At 37.7% G+C, this 23192-nt stretch overlaps 2 protein-coding genes and 1 long non-coding RNA gene across 4 annotated transcripts in view; 2 read left to right on the top strand and 1 right to left on the bottom strand.

Moving 5' to 3' along the window:
- kank3 (KN motif and ankyrin repeat domains 3) overlaps window positions 1-17972 on the top strand; it is a 28785-nt gene extending 10813 nt beyond the window's left edge. For both annotated transcript variants that reach the window (XM_088426267.1, XM_088426268.1), the window contains 11 exons: window positions 4745-4817; window positions 5354-5439; window positions 6241-7980; window positions 8535-8643; window positions 8789-9013; window positions 9099-9189; window positions 9542-9761; window positions 11482-11628; window positions 12527-12723; window positions 15824-15925; window positions 16788-17972. In XM_088426267.1, coding sequence (XP_088282393.1) covers window positions 5403-5439; window positions 6241-7980; window positions 8535-8643; window positions 8789-9013; window positions 9099-9189; window positions 9542-9761; window positions 11482-11628; window positions 12527-12723; window positions 15824-15925; window positions 16788-16847 — 2928 coding nt within the window. In that variant the 5' untranslated portion in view covers window positions 4745-4817; window positions 5354-5402 and the 3' untranslated portion in view covers window positions 16848-17972. The remainder of the gene's footprint in view (window positions 1-4744; window positions 4818-5353; window positions 5440-6240; window positions 7981-8534; window positions 8644-8788; window positions 9014-9098; window positions 9190-9541; window positions 9762-11481; window positions 11629-12526; window positions 12724-15823; window positions 15926-16787) is intronic.
- On the bottom strand, window positions 12037-23065 carry LOC148417103 (uncharacterized). The gene is made up of 3 exons (XR_015867036.1): window positions 22728-23065; window positions 21600-21664; window positions 12037-12707 (listed from the first exon to the last, which is right to left on the bottom strand). It is a non-coding gene; the product is annotated as an uncharacterized LOC148417103 (long non-coding RNA).
- LOC148417104 (uncharacterized) lies at window positions 19858-21995 on the top strand. The gene is made up of 6 exons (XM_088426269.1): window positions 19858-20175; window positions 20377-20486; window positions 20587-20642; window positions 21483-21514; window positions 21584-21668; window positions 21735-21995. The coding sequence occupies exons 1-6, from the start codon at window positions 19941-19943 to the stop codon at window positions 21862-21864; spliced, it is 648 nt and encodes a 215-aa protein (XP_088282395.1). The 5' UTR covers window positions 19858-19940; the 3' UTR covers window positions 21865-21995.
- Window positions 23066-23192: the final 127 nt, after the last annotated feature.

Raw genomic sequence — 23192 nt, 5'->3', positions numbered from 1 at the left:
TTTCCTCTTCAGAGAAGAGAATCTGGACGACACAGTGTGTTCCTTTTTGCCTGATTCCATCTCTGTGACGACATGGGACTGCAGCGCTCGTCATATATTCCTACACTTTCTTAGTGGGGAAAATTATGAAACTGCATCCAATTGGTGCTTTTTATTGGCCATATTATTTGTTATTTATGGTAACTGCTTATTCAATTGCATTTACCGTTTAAAAATCAGCTTAAGTCATAGTTTTTTTCCCCTTTGTGCAACTAAATATGATCTTCATTTACTGTATATGATTTATACACTTTATGATAAAGAAGAGGAGTGTTATGTGACAAATATTGAGTTAGACCCATCTTCTATGTGTATTTTTGGTGTTACATGCATATGCTATGAAAGGGAAACTACTTGACTACTGCGATCTAAATAGATAATGAGGGATGGCCTATACATTTTCAGGTGATAAGTCATCTCAATTGAGCTACGTAACTGATTGTGTGCTGTGTTGGCAATAAGTGTTTAAAAGTGGTGGAGACTAGGAATCGACTTTCTAGCTGATGCCGATTTTTGGCAGAAAAAAATGCTGATTATCGATTAATCAACTAATTAATTAAACAAATTATAATGAATAAAATCCTAATGTGTTTCAATAGGTGTAAATTAAATGTGGAGTTTCGCTATCCACTGGACGGCCAGGTAACTATTTCCAGCAAATTGCAGGATTTAAACAGTCCTTTGTACGTAACGATTTAAAAAAAAAAAAAAAAAAAATTAAGGAAACTGTGACATTAGATTATGTGTAAGATTAGTGACATCCAGGACTTCCTCCCATTGCGCACTTAATCATTGCTTTTAAAAATTAAGATTTATTTTGTTTTGAATGACAGGTCCGCAGAATTATCTTATCAACAAATGACATGATATACTGTATATTTAAGAATGCAAGGTCATGGTATAGATACCTGTGTAATATGTAATGACACAGTCACACCAGTGTTATACAACTGCTGTAAATGGTTACACAATGGCACATAAAGATAAAATTATCTCCAAAATTATCAGCCATTTGGCTAATTATTTTTGGCTGATGTTTGAAGGGCCATAATTTTCCAATTTAATCAGATGGCTGAATAATTTTTGCATCTATCAATTAGCCAACTGAAACTACTTGTTGAAAAGACTTTTTTTGGTTTTATTTTTAAATACAGCACTGCTGATATATTTAAACACTTTTTTTGGTTTCTTTTCGCGGACTTAATTTTGGCTACCCAACAATTGTGAGTATACAATTGTGTGTGTTTGTGGGTGGGTTTCAACAGCTCGCAGCTCGGGTCGTCGAGGGAAAGATTGCAGGTCCACCATGCACTGTGTAATTTGCTGCCTCTCATCAAATCAGGCAGGCGTGAATGTGTATGTGCGCACATGTGAAGAGTAACAAAAATCATGTGAGATAAGGAAGAGGAAGAGTGTAGGCTGGAGAGAAAACAAAGTAAATGCAATGCTCGAAAGTCACGTTTAAGAAATTGTAAAAGTGCAAAAAGTGAACATGATTAAACAAACATTTGGAACAGAATAAAAACTGGAATCTTTTATTCTTCTCCTAATAAATTATTAGACGATAACGAAGCCTGAGCCGGTAAACATTGGCAACACATGTTGTGCCGAGGCGTTATATCAGCATAATTAAGTTGTTTGTTTGTACCCCAAATTAGCGATTGTGATTTCAAAACAAGGTAGTTTGTATCAGGAGTTGAGAGCAGCAGTTTCAATAGAAGAGCTAGTCCAGCTATTACGCCACAACCTGCTGCTTGAAACAACTTCAAAATAAAAGCAGGCCAAGGCAAAGTCCTTACTGCGATAAATGATTATTTCAAGTAGAACTTATGGTATTGGTGTTAAAACTTTATTTTTCTTTCAAGTTGTTGCTCCCTTCACTGGGCCTTTTTCCCTCCCCACATAAATTTTCCAAACATCTGATTCTTACTCACTTTGCTACTTTGTGGGTAAAATTTGATCAGTCATGATATTAAAATGATTTTGAATATATTCCAGACTCAGATCATACCTAAAACGATATTGCTATTTCTTGTTAGACCTGTGCGGCCCGATACCAATTGATCCACGGGCCGGTGCTGGGCTGTGGACCAGTGGGCCGGGACCCCTTACATATACCGCAAATAAAATGCAAGGTTTTGCTGAGGTAATTTTTGGGGGGGAGACATGACTTGCATTTCCTGGCTAAGAAACAGAGTGAGATTGTTACTTTGCGATGTGCCCATTAGTTACTCTATTGCTGTCACCTCCTCCTGTTTGCAAGCGATTTATTCATTCAAATCATCTTTTAAAATAACACAAAAATCTCTTAATGCTTAATTCCAAACGCTGTTTTTTACTTTATGACCATACAATCAATGCGCTGAGCAACATTGTGTGCAGAATGCAGTTCAGATTATGAAACCATGACTCTAAAATGTAGCGCAAACATTGACTTCCCAGCCATGCTGGCCACGTCAGCGAGGAGAGAAACTTGTTTCATGCAATACATTCAGAACCCCTCCTCTCTTAACTGCATCTGCTGCATACTTGCACTAGTGAGCTAGCTCTACATTCAACTAGTCATTCCTCACTGTGTGTATTTACTGCTGTTTGCTGCTTATTTAATCTGATGTCTATATTCTTTCTACTCCCAAGTACAATATATGGCAATTCTCAGTTTGTGATGTAAAAGTTCTGAATGTGCTGTTATGGGTGCACTTTGCAGGGGAACTAGCAAGCTAAAGCACATGTTTAAAAAAAATGTAATTAATTGCTTCTGTCTGGTTTGGACCAAAACACATTGCTTTAGGTCTTGCCCTTGAAATCTGTATGTGTGTGTGTGCATGCATCTTGTTCGTTGTTCCCTCTCTGTACCGAGACAAGAAACAGACAAACAAGGAACAGTCAGTAGCTGATAAGATGAGTCTGTGCAGACCGCCAGAACTTACAACATAGAATTTTATTGATTTTCCTGTTCTCAGGGAACTATTTATGAATTAATCAGTCATCAATCATTGCCTGTTCAGATTTTTTAGTGTCATGTCTATTGTGAGCTTTGTGGCTTTTACTTTGACAATAAACTGTCTCGCTTGACAGGTGTGTGTGTGCATGTGTGTTATCGGTAGTCAGTCAGATACAAGGACGACTGGCGTGTTTCAACAGCAGGTTGTAGGAATGTGCCTGAGGCCGCTAGGAAACACATCTGTGTGTGCGTGTGTGTGTCTTTGAAGATAAATGAATGACTGCGTATACTTGAGGTTCTGTGTAAGGGATATTTCTGGATGAGAAACCCCAAATGTAGTCATATTTCATAAATAGAGTATTTTGTTGTTTTGTCTCATCCTTAACAAGGTGCTGGTGAATGGACAACAGTAATATTGTTTAGCACATCCTAAACAACTACAGATTACTGTACAGTTCAGATAGTTTGGAAACACTAGTGCTAAATCTGTCTTGATTGAAGTTTAAGATTCACTCTTACCTTGTTTTATGATTTGGAATCTTTTCATAATGTAATATAGTTACATACATCAAATAAAACACAAATTATTATAATAGATACTTGTAAATGTATTTTATACTTGTATTAATAATGAAATCGATGCAATATATGGTATATAACATGCACTGTATTTTTATTATGTCTGCTATTCATCATTTTAAAATTCCGCAATTTTAAAATGAGCTCAACTGACATCAAGGTTTCACATCCACTTTTATGTAATTTAGTTTAGTTTTGTTAGTTATTTTGGGATTCATTTTCACTCAAAACTATGGAATAATGCAATTATTAAATATTTTAAATTGACTTGTACATATACTGTTTTAAATGTATGTGTATGTGTGTGCATGTTTGTTGTGCATTAAGGCTTGTTAATAAATCAAATGAATTAAATTAATTAATCACTTTAAAAATGGACCATTTGAAAATGTGTTAAATTGTGAAATTGAGATTTTGCACAAATGGTAAAATGCCGGAACGGTGAAGTACACGATGTGTTTACATAAGCTACTAAGTATATTTACACATAACAGCTACTTTTTTGCACAAGTTATATTTTTTGATAATTTACACATTTAAATAATTGTTGGGTTTATTACTTTGATTTAAATTGTAATCATCCAGAATAACTGAATTTTTTAGTTGATTTTACAATCCTAATACAGTATTTGAATTATATTTGCAATCATGTTTTCAATACAAATAGATCTTTGAAAATATATGAAGCATGAACAGTGCTTCCTATTTTTACTGGGACCCATGGTTATGATATATTTAAAAAGGTGAAATGAATTAAAATTTTATTGCCGAATTATAATCTAATTGAAAATTGTAGACATGGTTGACATAGAATCATGGCCAAGGCCATTCCAGTCCCCAGACCTCAACGCCATTGAAAACCTTTGGACTTGAAAATATTAATCAGAAAAAAGTGTTTACACTTGTGGGGCCGCATAGAACATATTGTAAACTTTTGACTTACATTCCACTGCAATGCAGCTATTGTGGGATCATGTTCCTCTCAATAGGCTAATCCACTTCAAGAGTTTAGATGTCAATTTGTGTGAGTGATTATGAGTGAGCGATTATGTTATTACTCTCATTGACACCATTACTTCTCATGCTTATTAACCCACTGATATCCTGGTTGCATTGGACACAATGAAATGAGCCCTTAGGTAGTAAACAGACTCAATATTTGGCCTTTCCCTTTTTTTCTAGGGCAGAGTTCAACGGAGCAGAGGAAACTAGCCTAGATTCTCGCTGCATGAATTCTTCATTTAGCCTGAGCGAGGTAAGCCCTAAAGCATCCACCATCAGTCTGCATTTGACAGTCAACAGTCATGCTCACCCATGCTATGTATCCATACCTGCAGTGGAATGCTATTGTGTCCTACAGCGAAAAAAAACTCCCTAGTTAAGAGGTCAGAAGATTGGCTTATTGTATTAGTTGATGCCATGTTGTTGAAAAGCAAATAGCTGATATGTGAGTTAACTAAACATTATATCCCTGCGCGCAACATGGAACAAAAGAGCTCTATGAAAGCACAGATTTCTTTGGACTTTGCTGAGCATTTTTTTTTTCTCATAAATGAACGATGTGAATAGAGAACCGTTAACATTTGATTGTTGTCATGGTGTGTATGTACCTGTGTTATGATATTGTAAAATTTACTGTAAGAAGCAAGGGAGTGTGTTTGCCTTCAGGGCAGCAACTTTTTTTCGTATATACAGTAAATCAAAGTAAGTAGGGGAGTGCTTTGAACATGACATCAGTTTTGCTCCCTTGTCACTGATGACAAATGCAATCATGTCTGTGTGCTTTCTTAGCCAGGTGTTGTTTGAGACTGTGCGTGCTGAAAGGTCCCCCACCTGAAAGATGACTCAGTCAGTGCAAGTTAACCCGAAACTGCCTGGTAAGTTCATCAGAGCGTGTTCTTCAATAAAATCAAATAATAAAAATCGTTTCCAGGACGCGAGCCCAACATGTTTAATCTGGGAATAAATTTTGCGCCTGGAAATAGAAATAATTGTTTCTGATCAATACACAAAATAACATAAGATTCTTAACTGTCATATAATAGTGTTGTAGCCTGTTGAGCTTTGAACTGGGTCTTCACCCACTTGCGGCCTCTTTTCAGGGCTGCAGCTAACGTTTATTTTAATAATTGATTAATCTCTTTATTATTTTTTTGGGTTAATCCATGAGTTGGATAAAAATATTAACTTCCATCCATTTCTTACAAAAAAAAAGGACATTCTAAATTGACAGTCCATCAACATTAATGAACTCATATTGTTTCGGTCTTTAGCATGCCAGAAAAAAAGGCCAAAACTGTTGATATATTTTTTCAAGCAAATGTTTCTTTTTGATTAGACACAAAGATTATAAGTCATCTTACACGGAAGACTACAGAAATAGCTAAATATATACTGGCGCAAGGATTTTAAACAATCGATTATGAAATGGTTATTGATTAATTCAATAGTGGATTTGTTGCTGTCTGAGTTTTTTAATGCTGGAGACCTGTGCCGTTATCATACAATGACAGCATAATTGACCGAAAATTTCGATAGCTGAAAATTCGGTGCATCTTTAATCGATAGTAGTAACAACTGCATGAGTTTTGTTACAATATTTATTTACATATAAGTGTATCAAATATGTGAGTGTGTGTGTTTGCATTCAGCTTAGTCGCGTCCTGTTTTCTCTCCAGATTTGGCTTCTACCTTTCGCTACTCCAGTCAGGAACAAGTTGAGCAGCCGGCATCTTACTCTGTCCAAACACCATATGGCTTCCAGCTCGACTTGGACTTCCTGAAATATGTGGAAGAGATAGAAAGCGGGCACAATATCCGCAGGGCAGCTGTCACATCTCGTCGTTCCGGACGGGGACTGAAAACCTCCCAGAGATGTGTGGGGGGGCGCACCAGTGGTTGGACTTCCACAGAGTCTCTTTCCTCTCCTGCTAGTGAGGATGGCAGAGTGCCTCCCTTGCCGCCGCCAAGAAACCGCCTTGGCTCCGCACCCTGTGAAGTGCTCTCTCTATCCCCAGCGACCGTCCCCCCACTGTCGGCCGGTGCCAAAGTACCACCCCCTCCACCACAACGCAATCCCCGAGTCGAGCGAACCCTTCTGGAAACCAGCCGGCGCCTACAGCAGGAACAAATTCATCACAATGGTAGCCGATTCCAGCTTGCAGATCCTCCCAAGCAGCTGTCTGCCTCTGCATCAAGCCAGCCTTTGCAGAGTAGCTGGACTAAGCCGAGTCCTCAAACGTCAGGTCTCAATACTCCCGCTACTGGCACTGCAGCCACTCCGGTGCCCCCTAGCCAACTGCAGACAGTCCGAGAGCAGATGGCTACGGCTTTGAAACAACTGAAGGAAATGGAGGAGCGAGTGAAAGGTGTCCCAGCTCTCGAAAAAGAGGTGGCTGAGCTTCGCGCTGAGAAAGACATGCTGTTGTCAGCCCTTCAGGAGAAGAAAGCAACCGTGGATGTGATCCCTCAGCCACAGAAACAGTCAGTAGAATCCTCTACCCAGACCACAGAGACCACCCAATCCAGTCGATCAACTTGCCCAGCCTCACCTGGTCATAAAGGCCCTGGAAAATCGGAACTGAAAAAGCTTGCTGAGAAGTTTGAGGAGAAGGAGATATGTGCAGCAGAGCTTTCATCAAAAGTTGTATTGAAGGCTCCTGTTGATAAGAAATCAGTGGCTGTTGGAGAAGATCAACCTATGGACTCGGCCGTTTTCTATTACAGCCGCAATGTGAGAGATGCCGCTGAGGGAACCGAGCTCCGTGTTTTTGAGAAGGGCATAGAAACGGAAAAGCCTGTTCTTCATGAGGAAGGAACACAGGTCAGAGCAGAGACAGAGGAAGCTGGGGTTTGGGTTATGGAGTCGCTACTCGGGCTGACGTCTGAGGCGCGACGTGAGATGGACACCTTACAGGACACCATTAAATTCCAGCAGGAGTCCATTACGAGTCTTGAGAGCCAACTGAGCTCGGCAGACAAAGATTTGGGAACTCTTCGAGCACAGATTGAGGAGATCACACTTAAAGTCACGTTTGAGAAGGGAGTTCTTGCAAGACCAGATGCTCAGGATGCCCAGATTGAGACTACATCATCTGCCCTAAAAGATGCTGCTGTTATGTGCTGCCCAGCCATGATGGATGTATGTGTTGGTAACGGCATTTCAACAGATCTGATGGAGCAAGGTGTCCAAACTGATGTTATAACCACAACGGAAGAACCGATATCTGTCGCAATGGCCACCGTTGGTTGCCAGTATGAAAATCTTCACGATGACAAGACCGAAGACCAGAAAATTACTGTGTTGAAGAAGAGACAGTTGACCATCAATGATTATAAGCTCTTTCCAGAGGAGGCCGTCAGTATGTCTGAAGAGAGAGAGGAAAGGGATGTAACTACACCCAACAACACCAAGACAGGTAATCTACTTATCTTTGCTTTTCACATCTGTTCACATCTAGGGTCCAAATCAGTTGAGGGGTTATGAATGTGATCTGTATCCCAAGAGCGTTCTGTTTATTTTTGCACAGTAAAAAAATGAGTGGGGAAAAAAATTGCATCACAACAAACTATAAGAGATTGCTCACCTCTTTTTGCTCACAAAATTGTAAACACACAGATAAGGTGCATCAAATGGTGATTAAAACATCCCTACTAAAAGTACAATTGCCCTATAACCAGTTATCAGTTATCAGACCGGGCATGTTTGGTGCTTGATCATCCCCTACTGATTAATATTTGCATATTTGCACACCTAAAACCGAGGCTTATATTTTCAATAGACCAATTTTAAAATCAACTGGCCTAACTTGGTCAACTTTTTGTCCCTGCCCTAAACTAACACGCCACTTTTTGTATCATGAAAGGCACTTGAGTACCTAGCAATTTGGAATTGTTTTCCATTGAAAGGACATCTTGTCTTAATGTGTTGAATTACTATAACCAGTATGATGCTTTTATATTTCATCCCTAGTGGAAAAAGGTATGCTGAAATCAATCATGAAGAGGAAAGATGGCAATGCAGGTGAAAATCGCTCAACAGGCAAGAAGAGCTTGCAGTTTGTTGGCATTTTAAATGGAGGGTGTGTATTCCAGTTATCAAAGGAAAAAAAATACACTTTGATACCTGATCCTTTTGCAAAATTCACAATATCTTACCCCCAATATAATCAGCTTGTTTTTTTATATTTATTAGGCTATAAATGAACCACCATTTATATTTATTAGGTATGAATCAACATCCAGTGAAGAAGAGGATGATGAAGAAGAGGAGGAAGAAGGAAGCTCCTCTGCAGAAAGTGGAGAGGGAGAGTGCATAGACAGCACCGAGGAGGAAGTGGACTTAGAGGAAGAAACGTCGGAGGAGGAACGAAACGTCAACCTGGATGAGAGCGATACAGACGAGGAAATTCTGAGAACATCAAATGGCTCATCTGAAGGCATCAAAGAGAAGTGTGTGCTACATTGCTAATACATGATAGATTTGTAAAAAACAATGAGAATCTTTTCAATTTATCAACTGTTTTGCCTCTAACAGGTTTGAGTTGAGCTCAAAAATGCGTGAAGCTTGCCTGATTCTCAAGAATCACCTCAATGATGACATCCAAACACTGAAGAGTAAGGAAGTGGTGCGTGCCTGCATGTTTCTTTAACCATTTCACTTTCTTTTTGGAATTAGCACAATTAGCAATTTGTTTGGCAGCACATTGCACACTGTTTTTAGCATCAATTTAGACTTATTCTATTCAGGAATTAGAAATGAATTGACCAGATGCTAACGTTGAGGGATTTTCTTAACACCCAGTGGGTTGTTTGGTAGTAAATTCAGAAACGGCAAATGAAGTGAGCAGATGCTAGCAGGAATTCTCTTAACACCCAATGGGTTGTTTAATAGTCCATAACATCTACAAAAAAAAATAAAAAAATCCAAGCTCTCAACTACCATTCTGATGGACGTTTTCTTGCCAAATGTACTTGCAGCTCGCCAGCACTCACATGGTCCAGCTCGAGTGGTTCCGAATTTCCAGCGCCAAAACAGCTCAGCCTTCACGGGTTTCCGACTACCTAATGGCCTTCTCCGAGGTGTCTGCGCTGCTGCTTGAGCATGTGGTCAATATGACCGATGGCAACGGCAACACTGCTCTGCACTACAGCGTCTCACACTCCAATTTTGGTGTCGTGGACCTGCTTCTCGATACAGGTCAGAGCTCACAGCTCTCCTTTGTGGCCCTCCTGTTTATTTTATATTATAGTATATTATAGTATATAGTATATATACTATATTATATAGTATATTATAGTTTATTTTATTGTATATAAATTTTTATTTTTGTGCTGCTTGTGTTTGTGAGATAGTTTTTAGGTCATTCGAAGTTTGCACAGCCCCCCATGGACTCCAAGTGGATCCAAAATGGTGTAATTTATTTGTGCTATGTTTGTGCTAAATGTTATTTTTTCTACTGCTATGATTGTAGGGGTAGTACACATTTAACTATCTCTTGACGACGTACTCCCTACATTTTGTACTTAATTAGTTTTGGGCCAGCGATCGACTGCAAAATTGACGCAAAGTGGTAAACATTCACTGTGGTGTGCAGTATGACCCGACTGATTAATCGGCCAGCCAATTACATTTTCCATTTAAAAAAAATGGCCACATCAGGCATTTTTAACAGCCATGTAGTAAGGCATTTAAAACCAAAAATACCATAAAAAGATTTAAAAAAAAACATGTTGTTGTATTATTAAAAAAAAAAAAGTGGCACAAACAGCACAAACAAAAAAAAGTACAACTGCAACACACTATTTTCCCCAATTACTACATTGGGTGGAGACCCAACTTCCTTTTAAAACCTCTGTAGAAATATGCAGTTTGAACTTTTAATTTGTAGGCCATATGACACACATACCACACTGGGATCACTGATTTTTGGTTGCGACCAGATATCTCAACCTTTATTGAGTCAAGGCACTCATTTGATAAAAACCTCATGGCACACCACCAAACAGAAATGTATTGGAATAATGATAAACTTCAAATATTTACTCAAACTTTTACTTATTTGTTATGAACTCTAAGGCCACTTTTTGTTACATTTTATTTCATTGTGTGCTATGAGATTTTTCCTTGGGAAAAGTGGTGCATTTGGCTCCACTAATGTCAGACAACACTTATGGAGACTCCAGGAAAGGCCTAATAATTCTGACTTTACCGCAGCGCCATCTAGTGCAAAATCGGGCAAACTTTTTTTTTGCACAAGGTCCACGTTTATATTAATGGACAGATTGGCCACATCCTTCGTGATTCGTCAAACTTTTTATGTGATTGATCATTTTATTTTTATTCTCATTTTTAAATTGTATTTACACTTCAATTATTTTATGTAAACCATTTTTCAAGTGTTTGGCTAAAGGAGTACTAAATGAATTAAGTACAAATGTAATTGATTAATTTGGTTAATTAATTATTAACGTAACCGATTACTTTGGTTTGTTAAGTACTAAAGTAATGGATTGTTTATGCAATGAATACTAAAGTAATCAATTACTTTAGGCAATATAGTATTAAACTGATTTGTTTTTTACTTTAATGCTTTGTTACCTATAGTAATCAATTACTTTGAGTAATCAAACTCTAAAATAATTGATTGCTTTAGAATATTAATTACTAAAGCATTCATTTTTTGACGTATTCCTAGTTGAATCTTTATTACAGTACTTAATTCCCCTTTGTAATTTATTACTTTATTACTCAATTCATTTATTAGCAACTATTTTCAAAATACAAATCTATTGAATTCAAATAAATTAAACAGTGTCAACAACGCTGCGCATTATATTTGTAGAGATATTTCATTGAATCCCATAAATGTAAGTGTGCACACTCTCAATGGCATCACGGAGACGTTTACCCCTTTCAGGCATGTGCTGTGTGGACAAGCAGAACAAGGCGGGCTACACGGCCATCATGTTGGCTGCTTTGTCTACCGTGAAGGAGGACGCTGACATGTCTGTGGTCAAGAAGCTCTTCAGCAAGGGCAACGTCAACGCCAAGGCCAGCCAGGCATGTGACCGCCCACTTTACCACCAACATATACACAACCCCATGTTCTCAGACATTTAACGGTAGTTTTTTTCTCCTCCAGATGACAGAAACTGATATGCCACTTGAACTTTTCACTAGAAATGCCTAATGAATTAGCAAGCCTAAGGCCCATTGGCTCCACTATTGCTTAAATGTCAGCAAGCAAATGTGTAGCATAGTGTCACATGGATCAATTGTGAGAATGTTTGTGGTCTTATCTGTTAAGATGATTGAATCAGGTTGTGAACTATACTCAACACACTGACTCTCACAATAGGAAGTCATAAGACTGTCTGGCGTCTGGGGCCCTGGCTTTAAATCCAATTACCGATGCTTGTTGTTGCTCCGAGGAGTGAAAAACATCGCATGCAGTCAAACACTGTCAGGCTCTGTAAAATTATCTTTTAATTAGCTGCACAAAGTTTTCCATTTGAAAGCTCACAAAATTGCCATTTAAGAGGCGAATCAACCACTTATGAGGAACTTTTGGCTTTTTAGAACAATATGTGCTCTTTCACGACACTTCTGCCCATGCAAAATGATTCATTGGATACAGAAGAAGCAAGAACCTTCTGGGTTAGAGAGGCGTGCTTGTCTTTTTGGAACATCAAGTTTCTTCATTTATCCAGAACTAGCAGAGCAAATTGTTCTGCCCGAATTCAGTTGCGAGCATAACCAATACTGTCTATCTCGGATTTTAATTTCACTTATTCTCACCATTTGACATGGTGGTAATCCAGAATTGTATGAACAGAGATTTGCTGTTTTTTTTAGGGGTTGAGACTTTTTTTTTGATGATGCAAATGCACAGGTCTTGTCAACACAGTGGCAGCTGCGCTGCAGTATTTAAATGAGTGATGATTGTCTACCTGTGCAGGCAGGTCAGACGGCGCTGATGCTGGCTGTGAGTCACGGCCGGCAGGAGATGGTGGAGGCGCTTCTGGCGTGCGGCGGCGATGTCAATGTGCAGGACGACGAAGGTTCCACGGCGCTCATGTGCGCCAGCGAACACGGCCGAGCTGAGATTGTCAAACTTCTCCTGGAGCAGCCCGGATGTGACATCTCCATCGTCGATAACGTAAGATATTTTTTTGTTCTCGCACAACCATCACTGCATTGTTTTGTATCAGCAATTCAATGTTATATATAATAGGTGTATTTTATTTGGCAGTACCAAAAGATGGAATGTGTAACATTACCTTTTTTACTTTTGGCTCGTCAGTGCATCCACACAAAACAAAAAAACGCATACCTGTTTTGCGAAATAAAACAGGTCAACAATAAGTTGATTCAACTTCCAATTAATTTGCTCTTAATTTGAAACAAAAGATATATCGTTCCCGTCACACCATTAGAGCAGTACGGTAGATTTTCTGATAGCTGCAATAATCCAGTATAAATCTCACATACCCCCTTGAAGTGCCTTCACACACCCCCTGGGGTACTCGAGAACAGCTGAATTAGATGATTAAACAATTTAACAGTGCAGTTTGGACACAGCATCAGCAAAGGACCCAGGGTCACCACGTCTTTTGGATCTTAATCTTAATCTTCAGACCCAACTTGAGGTCATCAGTTTCCCAGTTTGTGTCCAAGCAGTGTGCTATACTTATACTCATGCTTGATCCACAGCCGTTGTGAGGTAGGTAGTTCATAGGGCTGAAAAAAACATAAAGTACTTTATGTGGATTATATGGAAATATGGAGCTGCCACTGTGGCGTAAACATTTTTGACAGGGCAAATACATTCAAACATGCTTGGAGGCTAATTGCTATAATCACAACATTTTCACCAAGTACGTTAGAGCGAGAACTCCCTGAATTATTATTGTTAAGTTCTCTCACTTAGACAGTCAATTTTAAACCAAAATGTAAAAGTGTTTGAACTCGCTGTGTAATATATGATATCTTCGTATCTTACTTGCAGTAAATGGTCCATCTAGTTACTTATGTTGATAATACCCAATCAATGAATTAGGCTTCTGTCTTCCATTCTAATGGCTGGTATGTTAAGGAATCAAAATAAAGAATAGGATGCCATTTGGAGTGCATGCACTGTTTTTGAAAAAAGGTCCATCCTTGTAATTTAAAAGTATATTAAAAAAAAAAAGAAAAGGACACTTTTATGTCTCCTTTTTTCACTGTATTTCAAAGCAGACTAGAGTAGATCATGTCAATGTTCTGCACATCTGTAGATTGAAGAAGAAATCAGTCAATCAAATCATTTTGAATCATTTTGAATTGAAAATCAATTCAGAATCATATCATAGACCGATAAATCTGAATCGATGAGTCAGATTCCTACCCCTATTGTAAATCAATCCAGTGTTTCAAGTATTCTTTTTTTTATGTACGTAAAAAGTATAACCAATATTTTGCAATCAATTGAGTGATTATTGTTCAATATTAAAGATTGATTATTCTTGATAAATTTCCTTACTGCTTTAAGGTAAATCCACTAAATATTGTGTTTGTGTCAAATGCCTGCTTATTCTGAGATGTGCTGCTGGAACTTATCTAAAACCATGTTCCTATGTTTTCACATCTGTGATTCAGCTTCATACGTTCTAAAGAAACACTTTGTCAGGTTTCTTCATTCGCTTCCACTTTACTAAGAACACTATTGTCTGTCTTCGCTTTACCCCAAATTGCGCTATTGACAGCCCCCTTCCTCCCCCCGACACGAACACACCACACACATGTGCGCAGACGCACACACCAAACCAACGCACATGGTGTCTTTTTCATGCATCGGTTAGAAATAGATTTAAATCAGGTTTAACCAATCAACCGTCTCAAACAACCGATCAATGAAGCCGTAAAGAAATTTTAAGAATCGTGTTATTCAGGATGCTTGTGGGAAAAATGTCCGGACAAGCCAACATTTCCCGGCTGTCTCTGAGCCAGAATGAGTTTGCTGCTGCTGGATTGTGTTTCACTGGTGCACAGCTGGACTGATCGTGGGGGGAACTCCAAGCCCACACAACATGACAAACCAGGAGTGAAAGCAGTGGTACCCTTTTGACGAGCTGTGTATTTCTCTTGAATACGTAGTCTTTAAATGAGCATAACTAGAAAGTAGGGTTGGGCAATGAATCAAATGAAATGGATTCATTTTTTCATTTTAAAAATGGAAAAAATGGAAAATGAGCTCAATTATGAATTTGAGATTTTGCCAAAGTGGCGGAGTGCTGGATGGGTAGTTTACAGACATATTCACAATTTACAACTTAATTGTGGCATTTAAAGGGATATCCATTATTATTTAGCCGTTTCCAGTCATTAACAGGATAAAGTTACTGGTACTTTTTTTGTCTAGAATGAACTCTTTTCGTAACAATCATTTTTAGACACTCCTTTATCCTGGCAATTGAAAGTGTTTGAAAAGAAATCCTTATTGTCTGGACTCTTAAAAATGTAAAGTGACATATTTGGGACTAAATGAGTTAATTCTTTTTCACAAACCATTAATCGTTTAAATACACATTTTTTTTCACTTGCTGTTGAATGAAAAATGGCATTTTGTGCTCAAGGCTCAGGTAATGATCAATCATGGCTCACCTGTTGATCATGTGACATTTAGAAGTTGAGTTGTCATTGATTGGATGTAACTTGAGCTTTGAGCACAGGTATTGTCATTTTCATTCAACAGCAAGTAGAAACATGTGTTTTAAAGGTATTACTAGTACATGATTATAATGATTGATTATGATAATAAATTACTACTCAAATCAAATTAATTCTAGATTAAATTCAATGTTTTACTGCTAACAATGCCAAAATAATTGAACGGAATAAATGAATCTCTTAAATCAAGCTATGCACAAGCTATGCATGTTAAGCTTATGATAAAAACTGAAATTAAATCAGCATTCATTCTTTTGTCTGACTATTTCCCGCAGGATTTTTAACTTTTCTCAATTGAATTAATAAATTATACTTTTAAAGAATTGTTTGTTGGATTTCATTCCTCCATTAAAATCCATCAAGATCAATTCAAAGCATAATCGACCAGATTTTCTTTTTGGTCAAATTGCACAGCCCGTCGAGTTAATTATTGCTAGGTGTGAGGTTTGGTGGCAAATATTCATTTTCCACACCCATTTCTGGGTTGCAGGGCAGCTGGAGTCTATTCCAGCCTTTGCTAATCTTTTTCTTCTCCTCCCGATGGCCTGCAGGATGGCAGCAATGCTCTTTCCATCGCGGTGGAGGCTTCTCACAACGACACCGCTGTGCTGCTCTACGCTCATATGAACTATGCAAAAAGTCAGTCTTCTGTGGTAAGTGGTTCTCAGCATTTGTATGCATTTTGTCCACATTCAAACAAAGCCTCAGACTACCATTACACTTCAAGTTTTAGCATCAGTAAATACTTTTCAGTGTCTCATTAGAAGACATGCAAATTATTGTACGGGACTTTGCTGCCCTCTATTGGCATCATTATGTTCTTGCAGTCAACCCTATCTACGGTACTGCACTGACGTACTTGGTGTTCTCCGATTAAGAGCTTCTCCCGCAATATTCAAAATGTTTTTAAAGGTGGAAATTGATTGGTCCAATCAAGCGTTTTAATTAGAGAACAACAATACTCTAATATACAGAGGAAATGTAAAGAAGGTCCGATTATTAGGCCTATTTTAGGTTCATTCAGTAATTTTACAGGTTTACAGAAAAAATTAAAGTTGAATATCCCAAAATATTTGCGTGCAGCACTTTTACAAATACATTTGATGATCTCTGCTTCAATATATAGAAGTGCAAAGACTCATCATACGATATGGATCATCTTTGCAAGATGTATTTATTAAGCTTTGATTTGTAAGGACGATGCCTTTTCCCACAGAAACAGCATATGGACAACAGCTATTTTTTGAAGCTATCTATAAACTGTATAGCTTTTATTGTATAAAATAAGTGAAACAAAAACAAGATAGAACAAGATACATTGTCATTTCATAGTACCAAAATGTTATGTAAAATACAGGCAGACAGGAAGCGTATGGATTTCGGTTTTATTTTCAAATCCATTTAATGACCTGATTTAAATCGTGGTAAATGATATTCTGATGAAAATCATTTTTCGGCACACCACTAGTCGGCAGAATCAATTTGAGGAAACCTGCTTCCCATTTTGTGTTTCAGGGAAGTCCGAAGTCTCCTCGGAGCCCGACCAGCAGCCACAAGTCATGGCCTGCGGAGTAAGACTACAACAACAGAAAAGCAACGCTAACTGGATCTGAGCTGTGAAACGCTCCACTGGAATCGGCGAAAGTCTCAATGTATTTATATATTGTAATATGACAAGCATTTAACGTATTGTTAATATGAGAATATTATTTTTCCATGAATATCGTAAAAGTTCTATTTTGACTAATGAGCTTCTCTTAGATGAGTCATAAGAGATTGTACTATTTGCACTCCACTAACATTTTCTACTCAAGGCCGTCTACAGTATCACACTTCCGTTTCCAAGTTCAGGACTATGTTGACAAACTTAAGACGGTAAATATCTTGCAAAGGTTCATGTGAAGGTTACAAAACTTGCAGTTGCCAAGCAGAAATACCAAAGAACAATTTAGAGTTCATGATAGAAAGTCTCAGACATAAGTACTGTATGTATTGTACTGTATGTATGATTTCGGATGACAGATTATGTTTGTGTTTTGTGACTAAAATAAAACAAACGTATGCTCATAGAAAACACATATTAGACCACCTTCTTTTGATCCATTTATTTCATTTAATGCCTTGAGCCACTTAGGTGTCGCTGAAAAGAAAAAAAAAAGCTTGGAAAGCAGCTTGAATATAGGTTTTCAATAAAATGAGCTATTTGTGTAAAAAAATAAATACATCACTTTTAGTGGTATAAGGCATTTAAAATGAACAAACTGAATAAGGATGGCATAATAAGTTTCTCCATGAACATATGTATACATTACATTTCTTGGTTGGGCTACTTTGTTGTGCTCTGAGATTGCATGAGTTTGCCAATACTGTACGTGTTTTCTTCAAGTTCAGCTTAGTTTTCTGCAAGTAACCATGGGAGCTTATGAAGAAGTCAAAACAACACTTTGTTTTTATGTACAATCCTTTTAAGTGTTTACGTTTGTCTCAGCAGTCACATTAACTACCCAGTAAATTGATTTTTTCTTTTTAATTGCATTAAATTAAATGACCTAACTTCTGTGCAGTGAAAGGTGCATCTAATGACTCAAGGATTTTTGTCTTTCAGCCTCTGTCTTCTTTTTTGATTCTCATCCTCACTGTCTGCACTAGCCTTCTTTATACAGTATTTAAGGATCAATAAAATACCAATTAAGCCATGTGTATCTGTAGAAAATAAAGTTATATATGTTTATGCAAATTGTTTTGTTTTTGTCAAATGGATATACTGTATACACATTGTTTTTGGTATTAGAAAATACTGAATGGCCGCCCCATTCAGTATATATATAACACTGAATGGGGCGGCTCGGTGGAGCAGTGGTTAGCATGTTCGCCTCACAGTTCAGGAACCCAAATTCAAAACCGGACGTAATGGATTTTAAAGACTCATTATCAACTGCCCTACTTCCAACTAGCCTCACATGCACAGACCACGAGTAACGGCAGACACAAATAATCAATTATTTAGTACTTTCCTCTTTCAAAATGAAATGCATATTTTTACATTTTTAAAAGTCCAGACAGTCATTATCAGCGACTTATGTATTTCTTTCTCAACTTTTTTCAGGCTCACAAAACAGCTCTGGAAATACCCGAAAATGTGAGGGTGCGTGATTCAAACCGCACATGACATATTCAGAATTGTTTTTAGTGCTTTGCGATGCTTTGTAAAGCGGTTCTGAATGTCACAAACAAAACGTTTCAATCTTCACCCCCTGTGCCTTAACAGTGATTTATGTAGTTGCATTTTTCTTATCGTGGGTTCAAATTGTGAAAATATTTTATGTCAATGTTGAATATTCCTGAGCAACAACTTGACTTAGCAGGGGAATTAAATTGTATGCAGGATTTATAATAAATCTAATGACTGTTTCTTACGATCTCAAGTTATAGTTATTTGCTTGGGCTCTTAGAAAGACTAAATGGCTTTTTGATATAGATAAATGTAGCTCAGATTTAAGTTTAAATACAAAAATAAAATAACTTCTCTTTGAAGCTCCACATTCCTATCCAAACAGTACAAATTTCCAGGAAATCAAATGAGCTGACACGAAAGCACATCCGGATGCTCTATGGTCTTTTGGGGTTTTAAGTACATGTGCTCTAAAACATTCGTTTTGTGCCATAATTACACCCTAAGGGTTCCGGCAAATATATTTCAAAATGCATTATCAAATGTTGTAATATATCGCTTTTTTTGCGAGTAACTGTAATCTTTTTGTAGACAATAATTCTTGGTAAATTGATTCACACTAATCTAAGCTATGATAAAGGAAAGCGACAAGTGTGTGGCAATACCGAAGAGAGTTCCTAGAAACTATACAATGTGCTTGCAGTTGCTCCATGTTCCATCAAGGTCATGTGGAAACCTTTTATTCCAGTCACACCAGAGACAAACCATTGCTTTATGTAGAATGTGTCACAGTTTCCACATATTTTCACACATGGTAAAAAAATATTCCTGAAACAAACTTTCCATTTCTATCTGCTCTATTGTAGGGTAATAGCCAAGAAATGTGTCATGGACGAGCAAGACCTCAATGTAGGAAAACGAGGGCACAGGCTTGTGAGGGACTTAGAATTTTTGAAACGTCAATGTCAGCCTAATTAAGAGATTAAATGAATATAGAAGTCTTCGGTATAAAAGACTGCCATAAAACAACTAATAACCATATATATATATACAGTGTGTATATATATATATATATATATATATATATATATATATATATATATATATATATATATATATATATATATATATATATATATATATATATATTTATATTTATATTTATGTATTTGTCTGTTGCCAGCAAAAGTACATAGCACTTCAATAATTAATTAAAGAATGTATTTTTTCAAAATGGGAGTCAGATGCTGTTACATGGCATATGATTAAGAAACAGCTAGAAATGGATTTGAATGCCTTTTTGATTAATCCATGCAGTAGTTGAATTTTATAATGACGTATTCCAAAAGCTTCATGGTTGTTTCAAGATTTCAGTCACGCTCATGCCTGAAGGCTCCTGTTTGGTCTTTAAAAACCACAGGGACATCCCCTCAGAAACCACTGGGACAGTTTGACTTTGCACTGCAACATCTTCAAACAGAGCGGCAAGAGTCAGAATGACCGAAGAAGTTTCAGACCATCTAACAATGTGCGCTGATCGTAATAAGAAGAAAGACAAAGACTCCGATGAGACCATAGATGGAAGCGAAACATCTCACATGGAAAAAGCCTACAGCACCATACTGAGTGAGCTTGGAGAGGACATCTCTCGAGAGGGGCTTCTGCGAACACCGCTCCGTGCAGCCAAAGCCATGCAGTTCCTCACCAAAGGCTATAAAGCGACCATACAAGGTGAGTTCATCTTTTTCTGGAGGCAAGTCTTATTTTTGGGGGGGTCATATTATTGAATTCAGCCAAGGCCAGGCTCCAAGTTGACATTGTAAAATCTTTAGCCTAATTGCGGCCATCACACATGTTGGTGACTTAAAATCTAAATGACTCCTTCGAGGTTTCCAGAGAGAATGCAAAAGCAATGAGTTTGAATGTTCCTAGATATCTTGAACGACGCCATCTTTGATGAAAATCACAGCGAAATGGTGATTGTCAAGGACATCGAGCTATTCTCTCTCTGCGAGCATCACATGGTCCCTTTTTATGGCAAGGTAAACGATGGTGTGCCATTCCAAAAGATTCGATTAACCGGTGCTATTAATGTATACTTATTTGCATTGAAAATAATTATTCTTGACTCCATTATTTCAGGCTCACATCGCATACACCCCCAACAAAGCCGTTGTTGGTCTCAGCAAGCTTGCAAGGTTGGTTTATTTTGATGAGATGCCAACTGATGCTCGCAAGAATATGTATTTTGAATGATACATCTCAAAGCAACTTATCTACAGTACACACCGATGCCAAGAATGCCTACAGTATGCATTCATATGCTAAATGACCAAGACGTGACCTACCTAGCTATTTAAAAATATATTTAGGTTTTCTTATATGTACTATATTTTATATATTAGTGTACCTAGCATAACAGCATGATCCCCTACCTAGTGTATGAGGCATGATGCCCTATTTGTCAATTTAGTGGCAAATTTCACTGACGAGTGGCAAACAGCTATATAAATAGTATGGAGTAAAAGTGCTGGCTGTCAGTAATTGACTTATCAATTCCCTTTGCGATCAACTGATAGCGCATCATCTATTCAAGCAGAATGTGTACACTTGGGGGTACTTAGAGGCTCTTCAGGCAGTACTGTGCAGTGTTTCTGCAGGAATCAGCAAATCTAATGTCATGCTTTGTAATGAGTCGTGTCAAGTACAGTACACTTTTCAAATTAAGAGCAAATGAATTGGAATGTGAAGAACCTTATTGCCAGATTGTGTTATAGCTCCATTGCAATATATTGTATGCTTTCTTTTTGTTAAGTCTTATACAGATACACAGCGTCATTAGTTATGTACGTTTTTTGTCAGGCGAGCCAGAAATAAAATCCATAATATTCTAAATCTTCATCCTAATACAAATATTGTTATTAATACTACTACTCTTACTACTGCTACTGTTACAACAATAAGAAAAACAAGAACAAGAACAATAATAATAATAAATTGCGTTATAATGACTCCTTTGCAACTTTTTTTTTTTTTAGGATTGCTGAAATCTACAGCAGGAGGCTTCAAGGTGAAATAAAAGCAGTCTTGATTACTGATGTTTTCAAAATATGACTTCAAAGTGCTGTTTGCGCTGCAGTTCAGGAGCGACTTACCAAACAGATTGCTTCAGCCATCCAAGAAGCACTGCAGCCTGCGGGAGTGGCAGTCATCATTGAGGCTGTGTGGGTATAAAAAAAACATTTTCTGTCTTCTTCCTTGAATTTAACAACATTGTTCATGACTTTCAGTCACATGTGCATGCTGATGAGAGGTGTGCAAAAGAGCAACACCAGTACCGTGACAAGCGTTATGTTGGGAGCATTTGAAGATGATCCCAAGACCAGGAAGGAGTTCCTTAGCCTCACCTTAAATAAATGATTTTTATTTTTATTTTTTTTTTCGTGGGTAGCCAGCAGGCATTTCAACTGAAGAAATTAGATAGTAATGTCCACATTGTGGTCGTGTCACTCTGGAGTTTTTTTTGTTTTAACTTTATTGGAATGTAAATATGTTTAAGAAAGTTTAATAATATATTCATAATTAGAATTGAACATAATAACAAAATAAAACACTGTCATGCTGTCCATCTCTGACTCGCTCAAACATGGGCTGTTCTCAAGGTTAGTTTTGCAAAAGGCTTTGTTATGGCTCGCTACTTTAGTATATTAGCTGCTATCCAGCCACGCATTTATGTGATAGGTTCAAGTTGAGCTGTTTAGGTGCTAAGAAAGCTCCTTCTTACAAAAATATGTCACTCTGCCTTTTTTGAACGCTCACATGCGCTTTCATTTTCATGATGTCCTTCTGCCTATCAGGTTATGCCAAACAAAATACAGCCGATGGATTTCTTACATCAGGATGTGATTGATTTTTGCTTTCCAAGCCCCAACAATTCAAAGCGCAGGAAGGCCAATGCATGAACACGGATCTAATCATCTGACAGAAAGCAAAAAATGAGAGATTGAAAACTTGATTGGAATGATTTGGAGAAAAAAAATGCCTTAACTATGACCTTCATTAATGGATCATAATTATTATTGTTTGTTTGTTTTGTTTTATGCTGATATTGAATTGAATGAATGAGACTATTACGTTCATCTTTTTCAGGGGAGAGCAATTGAAAAGCACCCGGAGTTGACTAAAAACAGAGAGCTTTATATAAAAAAAAAACAATCACCACTACGCGTAAACCTAATTAATGGCTGCAGCATATAAACAGCTTTTCCAGAAACTAAACTTACCTAGTTTATACCTCTAAAGCGCCTGAACCAATCAGGTGAAAGCAACAGCAACAGCAATAGCACGCTTTGGGCAAGAGATGTGCCGGCTGGGATATCACCAGGAGGAGAAGAACTGTGGGGGCTGCGTCTCCTGTTTTGTCTACGATGACCTAACATTTTTTTAACCGCTTCCTTCCACACCACTTCTTTCATTATGTTGATCTGTGAAGTGGAACGTAATGCTGGCGGAGTAGAGAGGTCAGGGGCTCCCACTGCCTAGATACATACAGTCTAATATTAGAACATTTCCTTGATTTGTTAGCAGCATCTCTGCTGATTCCTAAGCACATGGCAACAAGCTGGCCAATAGAATTTCAGGAGCCCACTAAGCACCTCGCTCTGTATAGCAACAGTGGCATCCTCCCTTTATTTATTTATTTTAGAGCCTCTTCTTTTTTTTTCTTCTCCCACCGACACATTCTCATG

This window comes from Hippichthys cyanospilos, chromosome 10 (genome assembly GCF_059441005.1).
Source record: "Hippichthys cyanospilos isolate Australia breed blue-spotted pipefish chromosome 10, RoL_Hcya_1.0, whole genome shotgun sequence".
NCBI classification, from domain to species: Eukaryota; Metazoa; Chordata; class Actinopteri; order Syngnathiformes; family Syngnathidae; genus Hippichthys; species Hippichthys cyanospilos.
The sequence above is the reverse complement of the archived record's forward strand: the minus strand, read 5'-3'. Positions and strand labels throughout refer to the sequence as shown.